This window comes from Oncorhynchus masou, chromosome 3 (assembly GCF_036934945.1).
Source record: "Oncorhynchus masou masou isolate Uvic2021 chromosome 3, UVic_Omas_1.1, whole genome shotgun sequence".
NCBI lineage: Eukaryota > Metazoa > Chordata > Actinopteri > Salmoniformes > Salmonidae > Oncorhynchus > Oncorhynchus masou.
Window position 1 is genome coordinate 11,719,346 of NC_088214.1, and position 15,838 is coordinate 11,735,183.

General features: G+C 41.0%; 1 protein-coding gene, 1 long non-coding RNA gene and 1 pseudogene across 2 annotated transcripts; all 3 read left to right on the top strand.

Annotated features, from left to right (window-relative positions):
• The first annotated feature begins 709 nt into the window (after positions 1 to 709).
• Positions 710 to 1,932, top strand: LOC135507725 (uncharacterized). The gene is made up of 3 exons (XR_010450705.1): positions 710 to 1,249; positions 1,531 to 1,642; positions 1,737 to 1,932. It is a non-coding gene; the product is annotated as an uncharacterized LOC135507725 (long non-coding RNA).
• A 3,279-nt stretch (positions 1,933 to 5,211) lies between these two features.
• LOC135507731 (C-C motif chemokine 20-like) lies at positions 5,212 to 6,582 on the top strand (annotated as a pseudogene).
• Positions 6,583 to 14,543: 7,961 nt separating this feature from the next.
• LOC135518963 (C-C motif chemokine 20-like) lies at positions 14,544 to 15,832 on the top strand. The gene is made up of 5 exons (XM_064943950.1): positions 14,544 to 14,682; positions 14,807 to 14,918; positions 15,118 to 15,121; positions 15,182 to 15,258; positions 15,409 to 15,832. Exons 1-5 carry the CDS (start codon positions 14,595 to 14,597, stop codon positions 15,443 to 15,445), a joined length of 318 nt encoding a protein of 105 aa, XP_064800022.1. The 5' UTR covers positions 14,544 to 14,594; the 3' UTR covers positions 15,446 to 15,832.
• The last annotated feature ends 6 nt before the right edge of the window (positions 15,833 to 15,838 follow it).

The window sequence follows — 15,838 nt, forward strand, 5'->3', positions numbered from 1 at the left end:
ATATGAATCCGATTAAATGTGATAGGGTGAAGGCCCCAGTGCAGCAGCAACAGCACATGATGGAGACGATGATGAGGAGGAGACCATCTCTCTGGATTCCAGAAGGCATGAGGTATCATGTTAAGACTGTGAAAGTACTATTTACTCTAAAATGGTGAGGAGTCCTCATCAAAATCAAAAAATCTAATTTATTTTACAGGACCCAGATGCTATACAGTGGGAAAACCAGCCTGGCAACATAGTGCGTATTAATAAAAGGACACCACATCCTGCCAAATTCCAGCTGCGCTAATTGTATTGTGTTCACAGAGCTCACAAGCTATCAGAAAGTTGTATGGCAACCACCTCCGGCGCCAAATAGAACTGGCAGACATAGACATTCAGTACAAGAAGAAAAAGATGGGAAATCTTGCACTGGAGTCCGAAATAAAAAAGAGGACAATTAGGAAACTGGACCTTGAAATAAAAAAACTTGAGAGGGAGGTGAGATATGCCTTCAATGTACACTGTATGCTAACTGTAACACAAATGTATTAATCATTATTTTTCTTTCCTCCCCCATCTCCAAGAAGATGACACAGCTCAAAATAAAAATTAGGTATATTCTCGTAAAGTCAAGTGAGCCATGACATATGAGCTCTTATTGTGAGCACACAGGACGGTGGCATCTTTCTAAGGTTTTTTTATTTTCCCAGCAATCCGTACAACCAAGTCATCGTTATAAGGCATCGCCCTCTTTTGCCCACCCCCCCAGCACCAGGTGTGGCCACTAGCCTATATGAAGGCCCAAAATTGTGTGTTCCTTTCTGCTCTGACAATGGCATGCCCATTCGTGCGAGATGTGGTGGATGAAGAAGCACTTGTGCTGAGGAGAGCCTTCAGGCGAGAAAGGGTCTTCAGGGACCGGTTGGACCCACTGGCCTTCCCTGATGACCATCTATATGAAAGATACAGGTTTTCTGCAGATGGCTTCAGGTATCTATGCAGACTACTGGGTCCCAGGATTAAGCACCGCACTGCACGGAGCCATGCACTGAGTGTGGAGCAAATGGTTTGTGTGGCCTTGCGCTTTTTGCTAGTGGAGCCTTCCTGTACTCAGTGGGGGATGCAGAACAGCTGAACAAGGCCACAATTTGCCGCACAATAAGGAGTGTGTGTCTGGCTATCAAAGCATTAGCAGATGTCTTCATCTCCTTCCCTGGCCACAGAAGACTCTGTGACATCAAAGAGGAGTTCTATAGGATTGCAGGTAAGAGGATCTACAAATTACAGGACAACTGTTAACACATAGTAGGATACTCATTACTTTGTGTGACCGGTTTCCCCAATGTCATTGGTGCAGTGGACTGCACACACATAAGGATAAAAGCCCCCTCAGGTGCCCATGAGGCCGATTTTGTGAATAGGAAATCCTTTCACAGCATTAATGTTCAGGTGAACATAACTTTTTGATATTGTCCATTGACGAACACTCTGCATTGCCAGTGATGTGCATTGATTGGTGTAATATTCCTCATCTTATGATTTCAGATGGTCTGCAATGCTGACTGTGTGATCAGCAATGTTGTGGCAAAATGGCCTGGCTCAGTCCATGACTCCAGAATCTTTCGGGCCTCTGAAATCTATCAGTGCCTATCACAAGGTAAGCCACACAACCCCTATTTATAACCATCATGGCTGTGTCAAGAATATCACTGTGTTTATGAGGTAGTAATGATGAGATTTTGTGTTGACAGGTGAATTCTCTGGTGTGTTGCTGGGAGACAGGGGGTATGGCTGCCAGCCTTTTCTCCTGACACCTTTCACAGATCCCCAGGAAGCACAGCAGGCCTACAACCATGCCCATGCCAGGACCAGGGCCAGAGTTGAAATGACCTTTGGCCTCCTGAAGGCACGCTTTCACTGCCTTCACAAATTAAGGGTCAGCCCTGTTAGGGCATGTGATATTACTGTGGCTTGGTGCTGTCCTCCACAATGTGGCCTGCCTGAGGAAGGAGAGGGCCCCCAGAGTGCCACCAGCCATGGACTGGGACAATCCGGCAATCTTCCCTGATGACGACAGTGGTCGGCTGCTGAGGGACCAATATGTGTTGAATTATTTTAGTTAGTATGTGTGCTTTCAATTTTGGTTAAATATGTCCTGCGGTGGCAGAGGAATTTGGGTTTTTTTTTTGGGTTCGTTTTTTGACGAATTTGGCCTCTTATGATGTTTGTGCGGTATACTGTGTGTATAATACAAGGCTGCAGGGAGGCTACTGCATCCATTCATTTGTCTGTTCAGTTGATGTGTATGGATTTGTCCTGCATTTATTTTAGTGTGCAGACATGCAGGGTGTGTTATATACAGACCTTTGAATGTGTATGTATCATTTTGTATAATATGCTTGGATTCTGTGCTTTCCATCTTGTAGAGTCACTGTGACTTCAGTTTCGAAAGGAGCTGATGGTTTACCTGCTTTGTTTTGTCCTTATTCAATAAAGGAACATAATGTTACACATTGTGTTTTTATATTCATATGGAATGTGTATTTGTTTATATGACAGAGTACTAGGGCCACACTGAAGAAAAAGGATAAAGTCATACATTTATGAGGCTGGTTCTTTCTGCAGAAAAGCTACATATTGTTTTTACAGTTTTGATACTTATGACAATGTGATACTTAATATTCTGACACATCAGCATGTCTTTGTTTATGAAACCATACTGAAGTACAATTTCACGAAATGCCCCACATCTGTCATTTTAACTGTCCTCCTTTAAAACAACTGGTTACAATATTATGACTTGTGTTTTTTTTCCCCTCTGTGGCCCTAATATTCTATCATTTTATATATAGCCTTATAGTCTATGGGGAAACTGTAAATTATCTAATGATAGCAACATCTAAAAATCATTTTTTATCCAAAATCATTGAAATTAATGATCACAAACGTTTAAATAATAACCGTGGGTCTAGTTATATGTGATAACAATGTATAGTGAGCAGTGAAATAACTATTGGTTTCCATTTGTGGTGACTGCTGACTGACATTAGGGATGAGATTAAATAGATCCTGGAATTTAGCCTGGTCTGGAGCAGGCTAGCTCCACAGAATAAATCTCCATGGTAATTTATACCATAACATATCCTCCTGCCCCCTATCCATCTTTAGTGCAACCGGATTACGGATCAATTGAGCCAGGATCACCAAGATATCCTGGCTTAATCCCTTATCCTAGTTTTGTGCAACAGGCCCCTGGCCTGACCAAAATAATAAAGACAACACTAAGACCAGGGCGTGACAGATTCTCTGGTTTGGTTGATATCTAACTCATCACATATTTTTGTATAAATATCACCACCCCAAATGTGCCCTTTCACAGCTTCATAGGACATAAACAGGGGCAGTTCCATGGTTTGACTCAATAGACTTTATCACTGTGGCGCTAGAGGAGGCTGGTGAGAGGGGCTTTAGGAGGACAGGCTCATTGTAATGGCTGGAATGGAATCAATGGAAAAGAGTCAAACATGTTGTTTCCATGTGTTTGATGTGTTTGGGACCATTTCATGAATTCCATTTTGGCCATTAGAATGAGCCCGTCCTCCTATAGCTCCTTCCATCAGCCTCCTTTGTGTGGAGCACAATGCACTGTGTTTCCTCCAAGACCAACTGATACATCTGATAACTGTACATACAGTATGTTCTATGATATGATCTGTGGTGGTTTCACTGATGTGGGTACATGGTTACACATACACACATAACCACAGCAACGGTGTTAAAACCTCTAAAAGTGTCTGTCCTACATCTAGGACATATAAGAAAACTCAGGAAATAGTTTTTTTTGGGATACATATTTATCCCCATGTTTTTGTTGGCACAAAACTACCTCCATACGTGTATTCATTTGTGTTGGTACCTTCAGACGAGTCCCGTGACACTTGTGGGGGTCGTAGAGAAAAGCGGAGAACACCATCGTGTTGGTGAGAGTCAGTGTGGTGTTAGTGGAGTAATAGTTTCTAGTCCAAACGGTTCAGACACTAAAGACAGAAGTTGACACATCAGTGTTACCTGTGGGGGACGTAGATCAAAACAGAGATCCGCAGAACCATTCAGACGCTACAGACGTTTTTGTGAGAAGACAGATTTTGGGGAATTCTCGTGGTCTGACATCTTTCACTGCATATGTGGATGTGGTGGACTGAGAAGCAGTGCATTCAAAAATCTGATGTCTCTAATTTAAACTGATGTATTTTGATGGGGATGTTATTTACTGTCACTTAGATTGATGAATGGGTGCGTAAACAGGCTATTCATTTGAGATCACAGTTATTCTCTGTCTGAATCAAAATACAAAGGTTTTTATATGATTGACACATATCCCACATCCTTTGGTTATGAGGGTTAAAGGACATTATAATGTAGAATTGATATATTGTTCAATTGAGGTACAGTCGTTGGCATGTAATTCACCCTACACTCCTTGTGTTTCTAACTAGATCATATAGGATCATAGGATAGAACTGTGTTTCTTAATGGGGACCCAAAAGGTTTGCACTTTTCTGTTATTGCCGTAGCACTAGACACCTGATTCCACTAATCATTGGGAGTGTTCCTCTGCCTAGTTGTTGCTGATGCATGCTAGATCTTACAATGCCTGGATATGTATTTTAAGTATGAACTAACCACATGTTCTATTAGCAATCTGGTGCTTGACAGCACGGTCGATGACATCCCACACAACCATTGGTTGATGCATGCAACGTCTGAGCAGGGTTTTGATGATGAGGTAATTAGTGGAATCAGGTGTGTAGCGTTTGGGGCAAAACTAAACCCTTTGGGTCCCCAGCACCAGAATAATGAAATACTGAGATATAATATAAAACACAAACTCACTTAACATAATCCAAAAATGTATTCCTTAACCCAGGAGACTTCAACAAAGGTACAAGCATTTAGGTACACTAACATTGTCGTGCATTTCAATCAGCTCAGAATAAATGCTGTATATAAATAAACATGTAAAAGTTGTTCAAACATCCTCCCTCTTGTTCTGTTGAAGAATCTTGTTTCCCTTTTTTGCTCATTGGGGAATGTGATGGGGAAATTCTGCCGTGGAACTTTGGTTTTAAGGCGTGGAAAGGAAAGCCCATTTCACCTCTCTCTACCTGCACCAGGAGTATATATATGGCTCTGGTGAGGAGTAGGACCTCACACAGCCACTGAAGCTCTTTGTCTGAAGACAGCAGCTCATCACATCACAGCACCACAGAAGAAGAGATGGCCCAGATCAGAGCCCCTGTTATTGTGCTGCTCGTGCTCCTGGCTGTGGGGCTGTTTGCTGCCCAGGTTTCTGCAGCAAAACAAGGTCAATATTGGAAGTGAAAGTTTTGTCTCAGTCCGTCTGTCTGTCTGCCTGCCTCTGTCTCCCTCTCTCCTTGTTTTTTGCAAATGGTGTTTTTTAATTGCTATACAAGATAACGTTTCTTGTCTTTTTGCTCAATAGGTTTTCCTAGAGGCTGTTGTACATGATACTCCCAGGGTAGGATGGACATTGGTCTTATCCATGGCTTTTCCATACAGACAGTGAATGACGGGTGCAACATTGATGCTATCATGTGAGTGACTCTGGAAGGCCTAACAGTAGAACTGGGACAAATTGCAAGTAAAATGAAAAGATTAATTGTAACACATTTCTTCAATTTAAGTATATCATTAAGTATAAAATAATTGTACAACAGAATTAAAACAATTTGATAACTTGATATTATTTGTATTGATTCATTTGCGATGTGATATTCCATTGTGATGTTATAGAGATGTAAGCCTGTAAAGCACTGATGATTGACTGATGTTGTCTCTTCAACATGTTCTCTTCCAGTTTCCACACTGTCAGAGGAAGATTCCCATGTATGGATCCCACCAAGGGCTGGGTTATGAAAGCTGTTCGCAAGCTGAGGTAGGAATTCATTCATATTTATTCAGGATTAAATGATTTGGTTCCATGGAATTGAATTATACTGACAGTGTGTGTAGGGTTTATCATAAGGATATTAGGTAAAACGATGGTATAAGAAATGGATGACATAACTTTATTTCTTCTCTACAGGGAGAGAGCGGAACGATTGAACAAGAAAAGGTCATAGGAATAGTTCTCATCACAAGGGTACACGGGACGAAGGGTTTGTGTTGCTATCTTCTTTGACGGAGGAGAATGCAAACATGCTGTAACCCTGCTATCTCTAAGTTTATCCAACTACCTGAATTTTATCAGACATTTCTCTGTGCTGAAAAGTATAATAAATGAAGAATATAAGCAACGCGGAGCACCTGGACACAGCCCTGAGCCATGGTATATTGGCCACATATGACAAACCCCCGAGGAGCCTTATTGCTATTATAAACTGGTTACCAACATAATTAGAGCAGTAAAAATATGATTCATTGTCATACCGATAGTATAGGGTCTGACATACTACAGCTGTCAGCCAATCAGCATTCAGGGCTGGAACCACCTAATTTATTATTTTACATAACCTATTTGAATGTCACGACTTCGGCTGAGGTCGGCTCCTCTCCTTGTTCGGGCGGCGTTCGACGTCACCGCCTTTCTAGTCATCCTTTTGTTTTGTCTTGACTACGCACACCTGATTTCTATTCCCTTATTATGTTCCTTATTTACCCTCTCGTCTACCTTTCTGTTTCATCCGTGATTGTTTTGTGTTACCGTGTGTGTTGGAGGGTTTTTCTCTATATGTTATGTTTCCTTGTTGGAGATATTCCGGTTTTGAATAGAGTAAAGTCTTTTGTGTTTTCTCAAACCTGTGTCCTGAGCCTGACTCAGACAACGAACCCAGCATTTTATCACATTGTATATGAAATCATCTGTGTTGGCAGAGTTTAATGGTATAATCTTGTTGTATGAGCATCAGAAATCTCACGTTTTAACCCTTTTATTCATAAAGGTCTTGTGTATGATCAGATCATTGATCACATCTGTTACATTTAACAGTTACTGTTACATTTTATATTTATAATAAATAATGTATATTTTACTAAGAATTCTCACTTCTTTTGTGTATTCATCTTGTGTGGTATGAGGGGGCTCCTGAATGCCACAGCGGTCTAAGACACTGCCTCTCAGTGCTTGAGGTGTCACTACAGACATCCCTGGTTTGAATCCAGGCTGTATCACAACTGGCCGTGATTGGGAGTCCCATAGGCGGCGCACAATTGGCCCAGCATCGTCAGGTTTGGCCGGTTTGGCCGTCATTGCAAATGAGAATTTGCACTTAAAACCTCTTGGGGCTAGGGGGCAGAATTTTCACTTTTGGATAAATAGCATGCCCAATTTCAACTTCCTGCTACTCATGCCAAGAATATAAAATATGCATATTATTCATAGATTTGGATAGAAAACACTGAAGTTTCTAAAACTGTTGAATCATGTCTGTGAGTATACCAGAACTTATGTAGCAGGCAAAACCCCGAGGACTAACTGTTCAGATTTCTTTTTCCCCTCTCTGTTCCCTTTGTTGTCTTTGCCAAGGGATATTTCATAGGAACCTGTTTTCAGTTCCGACCGCTTCCACTCGATTTCACCAGTCTTTGGAATTTGGGTAAGGTTATTCCTTTGTGCAATGAAGAAGTAGGCCAACTCGGAACTGGGGACACTTTTGTGAGTTGTGCAAGACGTGAAAGGCAGCGCTGGTTTGTTTTCATTCCTGTATTGAACTCAGAAAGACCCGACTACAATTTGATCGATTATTAACGTTTAAAAATACCTACATTTGTATTACAAAAGTAGTTTGAAATATTTTGGAGTGACATTGCATTTTTTTTTGTTCTGGATCAAACAAACTTTATATATGGACATTTTGGATATATATGGACGGAATTAATCGAACAAAAGTACCAATTGTGATGTTTATGGGACATATTGGAGTGCCAACTAAAGAAGCTTGTCAAAGGTAATGCATGTTTTATTATTTATTTCAGCGTTTTGTTTAGTGCCTGCAGGGTAGAAATATGCTAACTCCTTTGTTTACTGCTGGTGCAGATGTTGCAGGCTATCAGATAATAGCTTCTTTTGCTTTCGCCGAAAAGTATTTTTAAAATCTGACATGTTGGCTGGATTCACAACGAGTGTAGCTTTAATTGAGTATCTTACATGTGTGATTAATGAAAGTTTGAATTTTATAGTATTTTATTTGAATCTGGCGCTCTGCATTTTCCCTGGGAATTGGACAGTTTAGACATTTGCGTCCCGCCAATCCCAATTATTAATTAACTGACTTGCCTAGTTCAATAAAGGTTACTTTTTTTGGACAGCACAATGACAGATACTAACTTATGAAGCAGACAGATAGAGAAAATATCATATAGTAACTGTGGAGAACAATACACCATGAGAGGTCACCAGTGGGTTGATGTAGTAACTGTTGAGGACACTACACAATGAGAGGTCACCAGTGGGTTGATGTAGTAACTGTAGAGGACACAACACAATGAGAGGTCACCAGTGGGTGGATGTCGTAACTGTAGAGGACACAACACAATGAGAGGTCACCAGTGGGTTGATGTAGTAACTGTAGAGGACACTACACCATGAGAGGTCACCAGTGGGTGGATGTCGTAACTGTAGAGGACACAACACAATGAGAGGTCACCAGTGGGTTGATGTAGTAACTGTAGAGGACACTACACAATGAGAGGTCACCAGTGGGTTGATGTAGTAACTGTAGAGGACACAACACAATGAGAGGTCACCAGTGGGTTGATGTAGTAACTGTAGAGGACACTAAACCATGAGAGGTCACCAGTGGGTTGATGTAGTAACTGTAGAGGACACTACACCATGAGAGGTCACCAGTGGGTTGATGTAGTAACTGTAGAGGACACTACACAATGAGAGGTCACCAGTGGGTTGATGTAGTAACTGTAGAGGACACTACACAATGAGAGGTCACCAGTGGGTTGATGTAGTAACTGTAGAGGATACTACACAATGAGAGGTCACCAGTGGGTAGATGTAGTAACTGTAGAGGACACTACACAATGAGAGGTCACCAGTGGGTTGATGTAGTAACTGTGGAGGACACTACGCAATGAGAGGTCACCAGTGGTTTGATGTAGTAACTGTAGAGGACACTACACCATGAGAGGTCACCAGTGGGTTGATGTAGTAACTGTAGAGGACACTACACCATGAGAGGTCACCAGTGGGTTGATGTAGTAACTGTAGAGGACACTACACCATGAGAGGTCACCAGTGGGTTGATGTAGTGACAGTGGAGGACACTACACCATGAGAGGTCAGCAGAGGCTGAATCACTCTCAAAGTTTCTTAAAAAACACTCCTATTCCAAAGGCCTTGTAGAGATGACATACAGTATATTTACTTTGTATGTCTATGGTGTTTAAGCTCCAAGTTGTTATTTTTGGATTACATTGAAATCTACATAGACCTGGCCTTGATGGTTGTATACAATGTACAATAACCTCTACCTGGCTAACAACACGAGTTTCAAACAAATGTTTCTTCTTGTTCCTTTTGAGGTTTTAGGAAAGTGTTGATGTTGTGACAAATGCATATTCATTCAAAACAATCATATATATGACTATTTACAAGAGCTGTTCATAATCATATATTAAGGTAGCACAACCAAGAGGAACAAGTGACATCAGCACTGAGTCATCAATCAGTGTTAAATTCCCAAATTCCAAACTGTGTCACAACACACACTGTTGTCTCTGCTACCAAAGCAGTGAAATTCCAGTTCTGGAAGTTCTCATTCTGCATTTTTAACCAAATTATTTTCTTGTGAGAATTCAATAGTTCAACACATGAACAGTGATAAAAAAATCTAAATGTTTCAAATAGACGGGATTGTTGACAATAGATTATTAGTAGCATGTATTCATACTTTGTTGTTGTGATTTCATTCATATAACTAAGTTATAATTCTATTGTTACAGTCATGAAATATTCAAATGCTGTAAGAGCTGACGCTGGAGATGAGAAGTAGCGACCGGGAGTCAACATTTAATAGGAACAGACAAGGAACAAGCAACAGCCTCAGCCCCGGGAAACATACGGACAGACGACAAACAATGCAGACGGGAACAGAGATGGGGAACTGACAAATATAGGGGAGGTAATAAACAGGTGAGTCCAGCTGAGTCCAATAATACACTGATGCACATGATGGGGAAAGGCAGGTGTGCGTACTGACGGTGGCAGGAGTGCGTACTGCTGGGGAGCCTGGTGCCTTCGAGCGCCAGGGAGAGGGAGCAGACGTGACCATTGCATTGAATTGCAAAATCTGATGCAATGATTTACTGCCATAGGGCTGGGTGCAGCTAGTATTAATATATTGGTCAATTTACAGGAAGAAAATGCATAGTTATTTTCATATGTGCTAAACCAAATATATTTGTTAGGCCTAGTTCACTGGACAATCAAATAGGAATATCAAACGTCTGAGGTATGAAAACACCATGTACTCTGCATCTCAGATAGAGATGGAAATCCCAATTCAGAAACATGAACCAAAACTCATTACAACTGTTATTGACCCGGTGTGTCAACTCAACCATAACAGATATGCAGCCAAACATGCTGTTCAAACCTACCAGCGTTTTCTCCCTTGCTCCTGTCTTTGCTATAATCCCTGCATTCTAGTTTCCCGGCTTTGACCTGCCTGCCCTGACCTGAGCCTGCCTGCCGTCCTGTACCTTTGCCCCACCTACCTGGAATCTGACCTCTGCCTGACCTGAGCCTGCCTGCCGTCCTGTACCTTTGCCCCACCTACCTGGAATCTGACCTCTGCCCTTGACCTGTCCTTTTGCCTGCCCCTGTTTGAGTAAAACTTTTTTTACTTTGACGCTGTCTGTGCCTGGGTCTTACCTTAAACTTGATAAGTTGCATGGACTCAGTGTGCAATAATTATGAGTTAAGACAATTTTTACTCCTGAACTTATTTAGGCTAGCCATAACAAAGGGGTTGAATACTTATTGACTCCTTTCTTATTAACTTGAAGAGAATTTGCTGGGGTATATTGTCTAGTCCAGTGACAGTCTCAATTTTAACCATTTTAATTTCAGGCTGTAACACAACAAAATGTGAAAAAAATCAGGGGGTGTAATAACTTAAGACCCTGTACTTTTCCATGTATCTCAGCTTACTGTAAGAGCTAATGATATGAAACATGAATTGCAGGAATCCTTTGAGTTCGATAATATATTAAACGAGTATCAGTGGGTGAGAGTTAAACTTTTACTCATCTCTTTAGCTCATTGAAGTGGTTTTCAATTGTTCTGTGAATGTAGAGGATCCTCCCACTTTGTTCCAGGTTTCACATGGTAGTTGTGTGAGGTTATACATTGCAAAAAAACAGCACATGTGTTAAATGTCTCAATATTCATATAAACATGATAATGTCCCAATTAATGCATTGTGGCAAACTCAAGGGGGAAAAGGTTGTGGTTGTCACAGGGACAGTTATGATGCAACAACTGAAGAGGGACTGTTAAAACCCCTTCATCATGACCTGTTGTCACAGAAATACTTTTCCCCATTTGAGTTGAGGCCTCAACACATTCTGTGTTCCTCTGACCTAGAAAATAACCATATCAACACAAGCTACACCTAACAGCCCACATCCATGCACTTCAGTGCACGAGATCAAAGTCACACACACACACGTGACAATTAGATTAATCAGAGATTTAATTCCTCTTGTATTTCCCTGCTGTGTGTATTTACTACCCAAACAAAGTCACACCTGAAAGTTCCCCTTCACATTCGCCATTTGAAATTCCCTGCTCAACAGGTTAGAGGAGTTCCTCTAGTATAGAATGTTGACCATCAGTCAGAGCTGTAGAATTAGGAATTACAACTCAGAGCCCTGGGGTCATTATGTCATCATAGTTGTCATACGTCTTGTAAGAAAAGTTCTTGCTCATCCTCAGTGCATCACCCTGTGGTGACATTAAAGTTCTTCACTGGTTGTGTGGTGATTCTGTTAAAGTTTTCTTGTGTCGGAGGAGGACGAAAACGCAGCGTGGTTATCTCGATACATCTTTAATAAAGATAACGAACAATACAAAAGTGAAAACCCAAAACAGCCCTATCTGGAGCAAACAAACACAGAGACAGGAACAATCACCCACGAAACACTCAAAGAATATGGCTGCCTAAATATGGTTCCCAATCAGAGACAACGATAATCACCTGCCTCTGATTATGAACCACTCCAGGCAACCATAGACTTTACTAGACTACTATACTACACCACAATTCCATAACATACAAAAAAACCCTAGACAAAACACACCACATAAATACCCATGTCACAACCTGGCCTGACCAAAATAATAAAGACAACACAAAATACTAAGACCAGGGTGTGACAGATTCTCTGGTTTAGTTGATATCTAACTCATCACATATTTTTGTATAAATATCACCACCCCAAATGTGCCCTTTCACAGCTTCATAGGACATAAACAGGGGCAGTTCCATGGTTTGACTCAATAGACTTTATCACTGTGGCGCTAGAGGAGGCTGGTGAGAGGGGATTTAGGAGGACAGGCTCATTGTAATGGCTGGAATGGAATCAATGGAAAAGAGTCAAACATGTTGTTTCCATGTGTTTGATGTGTTTGGGACCATTTCATGAATTCCATTTTGGCCATTAGAATGAGCCCGTCCTCCTATAGCTCCTTCCATCAGCCTCCTTTGTGTGGCGCACAATGCACTGTGTTTCCTCCAAGACCAACTGATACATCTGATAACTGTACATACAGTATGTTCTATGATATGATCTGTGGTGGTTTCACTGATGTGGGTACATGGTTACACAGACATGGTACATGGTTACACATACATGGTACATGGTTACACAGACATGGTACATGGTTACACAGACATGGTACATGGTTACACAGACATGGTACATGGTTTCACTGATGTGGGTACATGGTTACACATACACACATAAAGGTGTTAAAACCTCGAAAAGTCTGAGCCATTTCGGGGGTGGGAGGGTGTTCTACTAATCTAACATATGGAATTGTCTTCAGATGGTCACACCATGGATCATTTAGCTATTTGATGTTGAATTTTAGGACCCCTCTTGGTATCAAAAATAATTGATAAAATTTGCAAATTTCCTTTCCTACTATAGCCAATAGAAAGCATTGAATAACACATTCATAAATCACAAGAAAAGACAGGTTTTGAAGTGTCTGTCCTTTTTCTAGGAGATATAAGGTTTTTTGGGATACACATACACACATAACCACAGCAACGGTGTTAAAACCTCTAAAAGTGTCTGTCCTACATCTAGGACATATAAGAAAACTCAGGAAATATTTAGTTTTTTTTGGGATACATATTTATCCCCATGTTTTTGTTGGCACAAAACTACCTCCATACGTGTATTCATTTGTGTTGGTACCTTCAGACGAGTCCTGTGACACTTGTGGGGGTCGTAGAGAAAAGCGGAGAACACCATCGTGTTGGTGAGAGTCAGTGTGGTGTTAGTGGAGTAATAGTTTCTAGTCCAAACGGTTCAGACACTACAGACAGAAGTTGACACATCAGTGTTACCTGTGGGGGACGTAGATCAAAACAGAGATCCGCAGAACCATTCAGACGCTACAGACGTTTTTGTGAGAAGACAGATTTTGGGGAATTCTCATGGTCTGACATCTTTCACTGCATATGTGGATGTGGTGGACTGAGAAGCAGCGCATTCAGAAATCTGATGTCTCTAATTTAAACTGATGTATTTTGATGGGGATGTTATTTACTGTCACTTAGATTGATGAATGGGTGCGTAAACAGGCTATTCATTTGAGATCACAGTTATTCTCTGTCTGAATCAAAATACAAAGGTTTTTATATGATTGACACATATCCCACATCCTTTGGTTATGCGGGTTAAAGGGCATGCTAGGTCTTACAATGCCTGGATAGGTATTTTAAGTATGAACTAACCACATGTTCTATTAGCAATCTGGTGCTTGACAGCACGGTCGATGACATCCCACACAACCATTGGTTGATGCATGCAACGTCTGAGCAGGGTTTTGATGATGAGGTAATTAGTGGAATCAGGTGTGTAGCGTTTGGGGCTAAACTAAACCCTTTGGGTCCCCAGCACCAGGATAATGAAATACTGAGATATAATATAAAACACAAACTCACTTAACATAATCCAAAAATGTATTCCTTAACCCAGGAGACTTCAACAAAGGTACAAGTATTTAGGTACACTAATATTGTCGTGCATTTCAATCAGCTCAGAATAAATGCTGTATATAAATAAACATGTAAAAGTTGTTCAAACATCCTCCCTCTTGTTCTGTTCAAGAATCTTGTTTCCCTTTTTTGCTCATTGGGGAATGTGATGGGGAAATTCTGCTGTGGAACTTTGGTTTTAAGGCGTGGGTGGGAAAGCACATTTAACCTCTCAGAGAATAAGCCTCTACCTGCACCAGGAGTATATATATGGCTCTGGTGAGGAGTAGGACCTCACACAGCCACTGAAGCTCTTTGTCTGAAGACAGCAGCTCATCACATCACAGCACCACAGAAGAAGAGATGGCCCAGATCAGAGCCCCTGTTATTGTGCTGCTCGTGCTCCTGGCTGTGGGGCTGTTTGCTGCCCAGGTTTCTGCAGCAAAACAAGGTCAATATTGGACGTAAAAGTTTTGTCTCAGTCCGTCTGTCTGTCTGCATGCGTCTTTGTTTTTTGCAAATTGTGTTCTTTAATTGCTTTACAAGATAACGTTTCTTGTCTTTTTGCTCAATAGGTTTTCCTAGAGGCTGTTGTACACGATACTCCCAGGGTAGGATGGACATTGGTCTTATCCATGGCTTTTCCATACAGACAGTGAATGACGGGTGCAACATTGATGCTATCATGTGAGTGACTCTGGAAGGCCTAACAGTAGAACTGGGACAAATTGCAAGTAAAATGAAAAGATTAATTGTAACACATTTCTTCAATTTAAGTATATCATTAAGTATAAAATAATTGTACAACAGAAGTAAAACAATTTGATAACTTGATATTATTTGTATTGATTCATTTGCGATGTGATATTCCATTGTGATGTTATAGAGATGTAAGCCTGTAAAGCACTGATGATTGACTGATGTTGTCTCTTCAACATGTTCTCTTCCAGTTTCCACACTGTCAGAGGAAGATTCCATGTATGGATCCCACCAAGGGCTGGGTTATGAAAGCTGTTCGCAAGCTGAGGTAGGAATTCATTCATATTTATTCAGGATTAAATGATTTGGTTCCATGGAAATGAATTATACTGACAGTGTGTGTAGGGTTTATCATAAGGATATTAGGTAAAACGATGGTATAAGAAATGGATGACATAACTTTATTTCTTCTCTACAGGGAGAGAGCGGAACGATTGAACAAGAAAAGGTCATAGGAATAGTTCTCATCACAAGGGTACACGGGACGAAGAGTTTGTGTTGCTATCTTCATTGACGGAGGAGAATGCAAACATGCTGTAACCCTGCTATCTCTAAGTTTATCCAACTACCTGAATTTTATCAGACATTTCTCTGTGCTGAAAAGTATAATAAATGAAGAATATAAGCAACGCGGAGCACCTGGACACAGCCCTGAGCCATGGTATATTGGCCACATATGACAAACCCCCGAGGAGCCGTATTGCTACTATAAACTGGTTACCAACATAATTAGAGCAGTAAAAATATGATTTATTGTCATACCGATAGTATAGGGTCTGACATACTACAGCTGTCATCCAATCAGCAGTCAGGGATGGAACCACATAGTTTATTATTTTACATAACCT